The sequence below is a fragment of the Oncorhynchus mykiss genome, chromosome 3 (genome assembly GCF_057628025.1).
Source record: "Oncorhynchus mykiss isolate SJ-2025 chromosome 3, ASM5762802v1, whole genome shotgun sequence".
In the NCBI taxonomy this organism is placed as follows: domain Eukaryota; kingdom Metazoa; phylum Chordata; class Actinopteri; order Salmoniformes; family Salmonidae; genus Oncorhynchus; species Oncorhynchus mykiss.
In genome coordinates this window covers 43,004,545-43,017,188 of record NC_143024.1, presented here as the reverse complement: position 1 = coordinate 43,017,188, position 12,644 = coordinate 43,004,545, and the positions used below count along the sequence as shown (strand labels likewise).

The 12,644-nt window shown below is 44.6% G+C and overlaps 1 protein-coding gene and 1 long non-coding RNA gene across 2 annotated transcripts in view; one reads left to right on the top strand and one right to left on the bottom strand.

Moving 5' to 3' along the window:
* LOC149984550 (uncharacterized) overlaps window positions 1-12,644 on the top strand; it is a 220,238-nt gene that overhangs the window by 136,201 nt on the left and 71,393 nt on the right. The gene's annotated exons all lie outside the window — the stretch shown is intronic.
* The window catches only part of LOC110518348 (zinc finger protein 236), a 91,763-nt gene that overhangs the window by 9,034 nt on the left and 70,085 nt on the right, over window positions 1-12,644 (bottom strand). Inside the window, exons 26-29 of the mRNA XM_036973839.2 lie at window positions 11,241-11,384; window positions 7,739-7,905; window positions 1,400-1,528; window positions 1,089-1,283 (exon numbers count right to left, since the gene is read on the bottom strand). Coding sequence (XP_036829734.2) covers window positions 1,089-1,283; window positions 1,400-1,528; window positions 7,739-7,905; window positions 11,241-11,384 — 635 coding nt within the window. The remainder of the gene's footprint in view (window positions 1-1,088; window positions 1,284-1,399; window positions 1,529-7,738; window positions 7,906-11,240; window positions 11,385-12,644) is intronic.

The following is a 12,644-nucleotide window of genomic DNA, read 5'->3' as shown; positions in this document are numbered from 1 at the left end:
ACGGAACAGGCTTTGATACGGTTCCAGCCATGCTCCCCATTTCCAAAGGAGCGTTTAATTCCGTAAATGAGATGAGGAAAGCTTTTGGGAGCAGGATGAGCAAGGAATGAGGGGGGCGTCAATGAGCCAGAGATCTTAACACACACAAACTCTCTCTGAATGAAACGCACATCTAATGTGCTCTCTCTCTCTCTCTTGTTCATACACATGGACACAGACACACCATCAGGGGATCACACGTGTCATATCAGGTAAAGACGGTCATACGCTCGCACACACACACACAGTACACAGCCAAGGACAGAGGAGGACGTTGAGGAGTTGCAGAACAGCATGGCTCCCCAGGCTGGATGAGAGCAGCTTGCTTCTGCTTATAACCCTAGAAATTAGGTCAAGCTCCTGCCTCTCCTCAATGCTGAGAGCTTCCCACTGTTTACGTGCTGGGGTGGAGATATTAAATGGAGAGCCTCTCTTCCTTGGGCAGCCGTATCCTCGTGAGTAGCATTGTCAGAGGAGAAAAAGTTTGCACTCGAGAAAATTACCATCAGCCAAAAAACTATCTGAAATTGGACTTCAGCTATTAACTTTTACCTCTCGCTCCTCCCAGGGCTATTATTACCCTGTCAGGAGGCAATAGGCGTTTGGGACACAGAGAGAGGGAAGAGTGACAGTTGATTTATAGTTGTTACGAGACCCCGTCAGAAACTGAAGCAGCAGAAGAAAGGCGTTAGCCATTGTGCTCAAGTCCTCTAAGGCGATTGTGTTTAAAGTCCCCTGAATGCAGAGAAACCCTCGGCCGTTTGACTCCTCACTCTTAGCCCCGTCCCACCGCCCAGAATACACTCAAGAGTACTCAGAGCTGGTCCCACAGGAAACGATTATCCAGAGTTGAAATCTGCTCTGAGGGCAAGACAGGGCAACTACTATCAGGGAATGGAAGGAATACATACAACATACAAACATGCTGTAGTGGGTGTGTGTGTCTGCCCAGACCTACTGTGTGTTTTTTTTGCCACACACTCTGCATACTTGACAGTGTTCCATGCTATAGTCCAGTCTCCAGTGTGTGTGTGGGTGACTGTGCTTACCTTTAAGTGAGTAGCTCTTTTGAAGGCCTTGCCACACACTCTGCAGATGTGGCACCGGTCCTTGCCGTGGGCCTGCCTGCAGTGGCGTCGCAGCGTGTTGGCGCTCTGACACACCTGATTGCAGTAGAAACACTGGTTCTGCTTCTGGTTCTCCCCCTGGTCCTCCTTCTCCACCACCTGGCCCTCCTCTGACAGCTGGTTTCAACACAACACACACGTTACACGCACGTTATCCTACCCACCGCCTGGTCCTTCTTAGATATCTGTTAACAACACAACACACGTACAGGTACACGCATACACTGACTGACCCTGTAAATATTGTTGGGCTGTTCCTCAGTGGCCTGGGGGTGGTGACTGACCAGTATGACCTGCTGGGTGGAGCCGGCCTGTTGTCCTGAGAGATCCTGGTCACTGAGCATAGTTTGGTACTGCTGACTCTATGGAGAGAAGATACTCACTGTTACTGTGTGTGTGTGTGTGTGTGTGTACACCTTTTACTATACTTGTGAGTAGCAGAAGTCCTCACAAGAATAGTAAACAAACTCAAATTCTGAGAAGTGGTCTTCAATTTAAAAAGTATATTTTAGGCTTAGATTTAGGGTAAGAATTAAGGTTAGTGGTTAGGTTTAGATTTAGGGTTAGTGGTTAGGTTTAGATTTAGGGTTAGAATTAAGGTTATTGGTTAGGTTTAGATTTAGGGTTAGAATTAAGGTTATTGGTTAGGTTTAGATTTAGGGTTAGTGGTTAGGTTTAGATTTAGGGTTAGAATTAAGATTCCAAGATGGCGTAGCAGTCAGACGTCTTTGTCTTTGTCCTGTCGTGTCCCTTGTTTATGTTTTTATATATTTTTCTTCGCAGATCTTTTAAAAATATTTTCCTAAACCTCAACTTCTAAATACTCTCCTGCAACCCGCCTCACCCAATGTGGCGTGGATCTGCTTTTTTCTAAAGTATTTCTATTTACTTCGGATCTGGAATCCTTCAACTGAAGCTAGCCAGCTAACTAGCTACCAGCGATCAGTCAACAAACCACTGCTAGCTTGCTAGCTGTCATCAGCTAACCTTTAGCTCGGAAAGCTCTCGCCATTTGATACAACGTGACTCAAACCAGAGCATAACGGACATATTTTTTTCTCCATATCCCCGGATTTTTACTGCAAACTCTGAACCATTTCATCTGGATCCTCGCAACTAGCTAACCGCAATCCCGGGTGACTACTCCTGGCTAGCGTTTCCATCCCGGAGCAATCACAAATTAGCCTGAAGCTAGCCCGGCTAGGGCTCCTGGGCTACCACTGAAGCCCACTCCTGGGCTACAATATCCGGGCCCCTTCTACTGCCGGTACGGTGCACAGAACGCCGCAGATCCTCTACGACTGGAATACCGACAATCTGCCCGAGGATTCCAACAGGCCCCTCAGGCGCAACGTCCGCTGAAGGCACATTCTGCTAAGCGCAGCCTGCTAACTAGAGCTACTTGGAACCCTACTAAGCCATGAGGAGGCAAAAACAGACTTACCTCCATCGCGACGCCCCCAAAGGCGTTTCTGCTAGCTTGCTAGCCAAAGTCTGCTAACTGCTTGCTTGCTAACCACAGTCTTCTAACTGCTAGCTTGCTAGCCCTGGTCTGCTAACTGCTAGCTTGTTAGCCCCAGCCTACTAACTACTAGCTTGTTTGGCACGGCATGCTAACTGTCTGAATCGCCGTGTCCCCAGCCAGCCCAACCACTCACTGGACCCATATGATCACTTGGCTACGCATGCCTCTCTCTCTAATATCAATATGCCTCGTCCATTACTATCCTGGTTAGTGATTACTGTCTTATTTCACTGTAGAGCCTCTAGCCCTGCTCAATATGCCTTAACCAACCATGTTGTTCCACCTCCTACATATGCGATGACATCATCTGGTTTAAACATCTCTAGAGACGTCATTACTCAATGCCTAGGTTTACCTCCAATGTACTCACATCCTACCTTACCTTTGTCTGTACACTATGCCTTGAATCTATGCTATCGTGCCCAGAAACCTGCTCCTTTTACTCTCTGTTCCGAACGTACTAGACGGCCAGTTCGTATAGCCTTTAGTCGTACCCTTATCCTACTCCTCCTGCAGTGCCTAGCTCCACTCCCACATCCCAGGTGCTCTCATTTGTTGACTTCTGTAACCGTAAAAGCCTTGGTTTCATACATGTTAACATTAGAATCCTCCTCCCTAAGTTTGTTTTACTCACTGCTTTAGCACACTCTGCCAACCCAGATGTCTTAGCCGTGTCTGAATCCTGGCTTAGGAAAACCACCCAAAACCCTGAAATCGCCATCCCTAACTATAACATTTTCCGCCAAGATAGAACTGCCAAAGGGGGCGGTGTTGCAATCTACTGCAGAGATAGCCTGCAGAGTTCTGTCTTACTATCCAGGTCTGTACCCAAACAATTTGAGCTTCTACTAAAAATGAACCTTTCCACCTTTCAAGTCTCTCACCGTTGCCGCTTGCTATAGACCACCCTCTGCCCCCAGCTGTGCCCTCGACACCCTATGTGAATTGATTGCCCCCCACCTATCTTCTGAGTTCGTGCTACTAGGTGACCTAAACTGGGATATGCTTAACACCCCGGCCATCCTACAAGCTAAGATTGAGGGCATCAATCTCACACAAATTATCAATGAACCTACCAGGTACAACCCAAATCCGTAAACGGGCACCCTCATAGATATTATCCTAACTAACTCGCCCTCCAAATACACCTCTGCTGTTTTCAATTAATCAAGAAAACAGAGGTGTATTTGCCTGCATCCGTAATATATCTGCGATCAAACGACCACCCCTCATCATTGTCAAACGCTCCCTAAAACACTTCTGCGAGCAGGCCTTTCTAATCTACCTGGCCAGGGGGAACCTGGAAAGACATTGACCTGATCCCGTCAGTAGAAGATGCCTGGTTATTCTTTAAAAGTGCCTTCCTCACCATCTTAAATAAATAAGCAAAAACTGTAGAACTAGGAATAGATATAGTCTTTGGTTCACTGCAGACCTGTCTGCCCTTGACCAGCACAAAAACATCCTGTGGCGTTCTGCATTAGCATCGAATAGCCCCCGTGATATGCAATTTTTCATATACACAAGCAGTTAGGAAAGCCAAGGCTAGCTTTTTCAAACAGAAATTTGCATCCTGTAGTACAAACTCAAAAAAGTTCTGGGACACTGTAAAGTCCATGGAGAATAAGAGCACCTCCTCCCAGCTGCCCACTGCACTGAGGCTAGGAAACACTGTTCCCACCGATAAATCCACTATAATTGAGAATTTCAATAAGCATTTCTCAATGGCTGGCCATGCTTTCCACCTGGCTACCCCTACCCCGGTCAACTGCCCGGCACCCTCCACAGCAACCCGCCAAAGCCCCCACCATTTCTCCTTCACCCAAATCCAGAAAGCTGATGTTCTGAAAGAGCTGCAAAATCTAGACCCTTACAAATCACCCGGGCTAGACAATCCTCTCTTTCTAAAATGATCTGCAACCCCTATTACTAGCCAGTTCAACCTCTCTTTCGTATTCTCTGAGATTCCCAAAGACTGGAAAGCTGTCGCGGTCATCCCCATCTTCGAAGGGGGTGACACTCTAGACCCAAACTGCTACAGACCTATATCTATCCTTCCCTATCTTTCTAAGGTCTTCGAAAGCCAAGTTAACAAACAGATTACCGACCATTTCGAATCCCACCCACCGTACCCACCGTACCTTCTCCACTATGCAATCTGGTTTCAGAGCTGGTCATGGGTGCACCTCAGCCACGCTCAAGTTCCTAAACGATATCATAACCACCATCGATAAGAGACATTACTGGGCAGCCGTATTCATCAATCTGGCCAAGGCTTTCGACTCTGTCAATCACCACATTCTTATTGGCAGACTCGACAGCCTTGGTTTTTCAAATTATTGCCTCGCCTGGTTCACCAACTACTTCTCTGATAGAGTTCAGTGTGTCAAATCTGAGGGCCTGTTGTCCGGACCTCTGGCAGTCTCTATGGGGGTGCCACAGGGTTCAATTCTCGGGCCGACTCTCTTCTCTGTATACATCAATGATGTCGCTCTTGCAGCTGGTGATTCTCTGATCCACCTCTTACGCAGACGACACCATTCTGTATACTTCTGCCCCTCTTTGGACACTGTGTTAACCTCTTGAACCTCTGGGGGCAGTATTTCATTTTTGGATGAAAAACGTTCCCGTTTTAAACAAGATATTTTGTCACGAAAAGATCCTCGACTATGCATATAATTGACAGCTTTGGAAAGAAAACACTCTGACGTTTCCAAAACTGCAAATATATTGTCTGTGAGTGCCACAGAACTAATGCTACAGGCGAAACCAAGATGGAATTTCATACAGGAAGTGAGCCAGATTTCGAATGCGCTGTGTTCCAATGTCTCCTTATATGGCTGTGAATGCGCAAGGAATGAGCCTACACTTTCTGTCGTTTCCCCAAGGTGTTTGCAACATTGTGACGTATTTGTAGGCATTGGAAAATTGACCATAAGAGACTACATTTACCAGGTGTCCGCTCGGTGTCCTCAGTCGAAACTATTGCGTAATCTCCAGGTGCGTGCATTTTTCCATTTTGAACAGAGGAGAAACAAAACTGCCATGAGTGATTTATCATCGAATAGATATGTGAAAAACACCTTGAGGATTGATTCTAAACAACGTTTGCCATGTTTCTGTCGATATTATGGAGTTAATTTGGAAAAAAGTTTGCGTTGTAAATGACAGAATTTTCGGGGTTTTTTCTTAGCCAAACGTGATGAACAAAACGGAGCGATTTCTCCTACACAAATAATATTTTTGGAAAAACTGAACATTTGCTATCTAACTGAGAGTCTCCTCATTGAAAACATCCGAAGTTCTTCAAAGGTAAATTATTTTATTTGAATGCTTTTATTGTTTTTGTGAAAATGTTGCCTGCTGAATGCTAGGCTTAATGCTATGCTAGCTATCAATACTCTTACGCAAATGCTTGTGTAGCTATGGTTGAAAAGCATTTTTTGAAAATCTGAGATGACAGTGTTGTTAACAAAAGGCTAAGCTTGTGAGCCAATATCTTTATTTCATTTCATTTGCGATTTTCATGAATAGTTAACGTTGCGTTATGGTAATGAGCTTGAGGCTATATTACGCTCCCGGATACGGGATTGCTTGTCGCAACAGGTTAACTAACCTCCAGACGAGCTTCAATGCCATACAACTCTCCTTCCGTGGCCTCCAACTGCTCTTAAATGCAAGTAAAACTAAATGCATGCTATTCAATCGATCATTGCCCGCAGCTGCCCGCCCGTCCAGCATCACTACTCTGGACGGCTCTGACTTAGAATACGTGGATAACTACAAATATCTAGGTGTCTGGTTAGACTTTAAACTCTCCTTCCAGACTCACATTAAGCATCTCGAATCCAAAATTAAATCTAGAATCGGCTTCCGATATTGCAACAAAGCATCCTTCACTCATGCTGTCAAACATACCCTCGTAAAACTGACCATCCTACCGATCCTCGACTTCGGCGATGTCATCTATAAAATAGCCTCCAACACTCAACAAATTGGATGCAGTCTATCACAGTGCCGTCCGTTTTGTCACCAAAGCCCCATACACTACCCACCACTGCGACCTGTACGCTCTCGTTGGTTGGCCCTCGCTTCATACTTGTCGCCAAACCCACTGGCTACAGGTTATCTAAGTCTCTGCTAGGTAAAGCCCTGCCTTATCTCAGCTCACTGGTCACCATAGCAGCACCCACTCGTAGCACGCGCTCCAGCAGGTATATCTCACTGGTCACCCCCAAAGCCAATTCCTCCTTTGGCCGCCTTTCCTTCCAGTTCTCTGCTGCCAATGACTGGAACGAACTGCAAAAAATCACTGAAGCTGGAGACTCATATCTCCCTCACTAGCTTGAAGCACCAGCTGTCAGAGCAGCTCACAGATCACTGCACCTGTACATAGCCCTTCTGTAAACAGCCCATCTATCTACCTCATCCCCATACTGTATGTATTTATTTATCTTGCTCCTTTGCTCCTTTCCAGTATCTCTACTTGCACATTAATCTTCTGCACATCTACCATTCCAGTGTTTAATTGCTATATTGTAATTACTTTGCCACCATGGCCTATTTATTGCCTTAACTCCCTTATCTTACTTCATTTGCACTCACTGTATATAGACTTTTTGTTTTATTTTTTCTACTGTATTATTGACTGTATGTTTTGTTCATTCCATGTGTAACTCTGTGTTGTTGTATGTGTCGAATTGCTATGCTTCATCTTGGCCAGGTCGCAGTTGCAAATGAGAACTTGTTCTCAACTAGCCTACCTGGTTAAATAAAAGTGAAATAAATAAATACAAATAAAAGGTTTAGATTTAGGGTTAGAATTATGGTTAGGTTTAGATTTAGGGTTAGAATTAAGGTTAGTGGTTAGGTTTAGGGAAATAAGATTTTGAATGGGGAATCAATTGTTGGTCCCCAAAAAGTATAGTAAGACATATCTGTGTGTGGGTGAGTGTATGCACGCCCATGTGTGTATTTTTCAGAGTGGTTACCTGTGTATGTGCTGTTGTGTACCTGCATGATTGTGTGTATGTTTCAGAGTGGTTACCTGTGCGTTGAAGTTGAGCGTGAATTGAGGTTGAGCGTCCAGCATACCCTGTGTGTCCTCCAGTGTGAGAGTCACGCTGCCGTCGCTGGCCATGCTCGATGACGACATCACCAGACTCTGGGAGCCAGCCGTCTGTGATAGGGAGGTGCTAGGCGGCAGGCTGGTGACTGACAGGAGAGACAGGAAGTAGGTGAGAATTTAGCTCGACAGAAATACTTGCGAGATTTTAATAAGCCATGCTGGTGTCATGCCATTGAAAATGAACTGGCAATGCATTTTCAAATGGGTAGAATGACGCACTGTGGCATATGGTAATCGGAAGGAGAGCAAGCCAGTGGAAATTGACGGAGTGGATTGGGCAGATGCCTGAAAACGCCACATGAACAGCAAATGCGTTTTATAAGAGGTCACCAGATAATTGACTTGTTCTCTGCAGGCATCATTTAAAATTGAGATGTGACAGTGTGAAGGGAAATTAGGCCTAGCAGCTTACCCACACACACAAGGAATCTTGCCAACTATGTACCACAGCGTACAAATGTGAATGACCAAGAACCACTAGGCCTAAATTGAGCAAGTTGAACTGTCATGGTCAAAACTTGTTGATACAACAATAGCTAAGATGTGGAGAAGTCTGTCCAGAATCTTAACAACACTATCAACAAGGCAGGTCCTACAGGCCCTAGTTTTGTCGGACCTTGACTACTGTTCAGTCGTGTTGTCAGGTGCCACAAAGAGGGACCTCGGAAAATGACAATAAAAAAAAAAAAAGTTTTATCCTTTATTTAACTAGGCAAGTCAGTTAAGAACAAATTCTTAGTTACAATGACGGCCTAGGAACAGTGGGTTAACTGCCTTGTTCAGGGGCAGAACGACAGATTGTCGTCACCTCAGAGATTCGATCTCTAACCACTAGGCTATCTGCCGCTCCAATTGGCTCAGAACAGGGCAGCACGGCTAGCCCTTAAAAGTACACAGAGAGCTAACATTAATGACATGCATGTCAATCTCTCACGGCTCAAAGTAGAGGCGAGATTGACTTCATCACTACTTATTTTCATAAGAAATGTTGACATGGTGAATGCACCAAGCTGTCTGTCTAAACTACTAGCACACAGCCCAGACAGTGAGGGAAAAAGTATTTGATCCCCTGCTGATTTTGTACGTTTGACCACTGACAAAGAAATGGTCAGTCTATAATTTAATGGTAGGTTTATTTGAACTGTGAGAGTCAGAATAACAACAACAAAATCCAGAAAAACGCATGTCAAAAATGTTATAAATTGATTTGCATTCTAATGAGGGAAATAAGTATTTGACCCCTCTGCAAAACATGACTTAGTACTTGGTGGCAAAACCCTTGTTGGCAATCACAGAGGTCAGACGTTTCTTGTAGTTGGCCACCAGGTTTTCACACATCTCAGGGGGGATTTTGTCCCACTCCTCTTTGCAGATCTTCTCCAAGTCATTAAGGTTTTTGAGACTGACGTTTGGCAACTCGAACCTTCAGCTCCCTCCACAGATGTTCTATGGGATTAAGGTTGGGAGACTGGCTAGGCCACTCCAGGACCTTAATGTGCTTATTCTTGAGCCAACATTTTGTTGCCTTGACCGTGTGTTTTTGGTCATTGTCATGCTGGAATACCCATCCACGACCCATTTTCAATGCCCTGGCTGAGGGAAGGAGGTTCTCACCCAAGATTTGACAGTACATGGCCCCGTCCATTGTCCCTTTGATGCGGTGAAGTTGTCCTGTCCCCTTAGCAGAAAAACACCCCCAAAGCATAATGTTTCCACCTCCATGTTTGACGGTGGGGATGGTGTTCTGGGGTCATAGGCAGCATTCCTCCTCCTCCAAACACGTCGAGTTGAGTTGATGCCAAAGAGCTCTATTTTGGTCTCATCTGACCGCAACACTTTCACCCAGTTGTCCTCTGAATCATTCAGATGTTCATTGGCAAACTTCAGACAGGCATGTATATGTGTTTTCTTGAGCAAGGGGACCTTGTGGGCGCTGCAGGATTTCAGTCCTTCACGGCGTAGTGTGTTACCAATTGTTTTCTTGGTGACTATGGTCCCAGCTGCCTTGAGATCATTGACAAGATCCTCCCGTGTAGTTCTGGGCTGATTCCTCACCGTTCTCATGATCATTGCAACTCCACGAGGTGAGATCTTCTATGGAGCCCCAGGCCGAGGGAGATTGACAGTTCTTTTGTGTTTCTTCCATTTGCGAATAATTGCACCAACTGTTGTCAACTTCTCACCAAGCTGCTTGGCGATGGTCTTGTAGCCCATTCCAGCCTTGTGTAGGTCTACAATCTTGTCCCTGACATCCTTGGAGAACTCTTTGGTCTTGGCCATGGTGGAGAGTTTGGAATCTGATTGATCGATTGCTTCACTCCCTTTAAGAGTGTGCTCCTAATCTCAGCTCGTTACCTGTATAAAAGACACCTGGGAGCCAGAAATCTTTCTGATTGAGAGGGGCTCAAATATGTATTTCCCTCATTAAAATGCAAATCAATTTATAACATTTTTGACATGAATTTTTCTGGATTTTTGTTGTTGTTATTCTGTCTCTCACTGTTCAAATAAACCTACCATTAAAATTATAGACTGATCCTTTCTTTGTCAGTGGGCAAACGTACAAAATCAGCAGGGGATCAAGTAGTTTTTTCCCTCACTGTACATACCCCACAAGACATGCTACCAGAGGTCTCTTCACAATCCTCAAGTCCAGAACAGAACATGTGAGGCACACAGTCCGACATAGAGCCATGGCTACATGGAACTCTATCCCACATCAGGTAACTGATGACAGCAGTAGAATCAGATTTTTTTTAAACAGACAAAAAAATCTTATGGAACAACGGGGACTGTGAAGAGATACAAACACACAGGAACAGACACGCGCACACAAACTCTACACACACGTACATTGAAATATTGTTGTATTATACGTTTTGATTTGTAGATATGTATGGGGATTAATAATGTTATATGATGTACTGTTTTGTCTTTTGTTTTTATGTGTGATGCAAGTGCCTTAATGTGTTTGGACGCCTGGAAGAATAGCCTCTGTCTTGGCATACAAATACACAATTCTCCATTCAGCCAAACGAAAGGTTTACTATCGTCTCATTCTTTCATAACGTCTCTCGATTTGATGACTCACTGTTGTTAAATAAGAATACATTTGTAAAATGACCAAACTTCTCTCAATGCCTATTCATTGTTTGTCACAGAATGTTGTCCACTTGAGTTGAGAGGAGAGTGATGACGATGGCTCAGAGAAGTTGATTTAACTGCACAAGTGATGAGCGTTGAGAGGTACTGCAATCAGCCTGCTAATTGACCCAGCTCTTCATCGCTCCCGCTGAACGAATCACTCAACACACTTTACATCACAGGCCCTTCACTGTGTGCTCCCAGTGGGCTGCACAATGGGTGAGTAGACGCAAACATACATACACACACACACAGCCGTGCTGCTGCCAATCCTTACCAGTCAGGCCCGCGTTGCTCTGAGGTAGGAGGTGGTCATTGCACATGGTGAGGGTGGCACCTGTGGTTTGGTGGGATGCCAGCCTGATCCCGCCAATCATCTCTCCGCCACCAGGGGCACCGTGCTGCTGGAGGAGGTCTTGACCTTCAGAAAGAGAGAAAATACATTTCATCTCCAGCCCACAGTGACGCGATTCAATTATCTTCCTCCCGGCCCTTCTTGCCCTTTTTCTATGTCTGCAGTCTTCATCTCTCCGTTTAGTTTTTTTTGTTTACATTCATGCAAAGTTTGGTAACAGAACGACGGCACAAGAAGCACAAACCAGCAATCTGCTATCAAACTTCGCATCTGCACGGTTCGTCAAGTAAATGTGTTTTTGTAATATTTTCCGTGGAAATTGTTAAGAGTCGTCCTTGTGCATAGAGTTGTATGTTTAACTTTGAAAGCGTTGTTCTTTTGTTTGGCATAAAAAAAAGAAGTAAAGTCTCAGCATCACTCGGCTACCGTGAAATTGCCCCTCCGTGATGATGCACTTTAAATTAAATTTTACGTCTGAAATTGAATTCCGGGCAGAGTGGATGGATTACGTTTTGGGCATTGAAGGCTCCGTGTGTGTGGGTGTGTGTGTGTGTGTGTGTGTGTGTGTGTGAGAGTGAGAGAGTGTGTGTGTGTGTGTCAATTGACATTTTTGTGGCATGCGAGTGCCGCAACGACATATTTATAAGAATAGGCGAAGAGAATTCTTTGTGAACTATTCATACATATTTTGAGTATCTCACGATAAAGTATCCTTGAAGCTCTGTCGACGCATCTGGACAGGATACCAATTATAGTCTCATGAAAATATGTGTTACTCTCAAGGGCAACTGTAGAAAACACAGTTCTTGATTTTCGGACCTTTTAATGAACTTGGTTTGTTGAATTAAGGTGAAGAGAAAAATAGATTGATTGTGCTCCTGTGAGCCAGCTTGTTTAGCTGCTACGTGTGTGTGGGTATGAGCGAGTGAGTGCCTGTGGTGAGTGTTTTTCTGTAGCTGTGTGTGTGTTTTCCCAAAGTGTGCACTTGTATCAGATTTTAATACGTAACTTTTTAGACGACCCGACCAAATTCACATAGAAATGTGTGTTGTAGATCTGTCAATCTCATTGAAAGCAAGTCCTAAGAAGAGGTAGATGTGTTCTATGTGTGCCTTTTCTATGCTTCCCTTTCTTAAGGTTAGTTTTTGAGTCTTTTACTTTTGGTTTTGCACACAAGCTTCAAACATCTGAAAATATTTTTCACAGCGGTTTAGAGGATACTATGATTTGCTACACTATATATACACTTGCTCGTTTTGTCACATAAACTGAAATTAGGTGAACTATTCAAATTTTAAAGCAACCAGGAAATGGCAGAGAAATGTC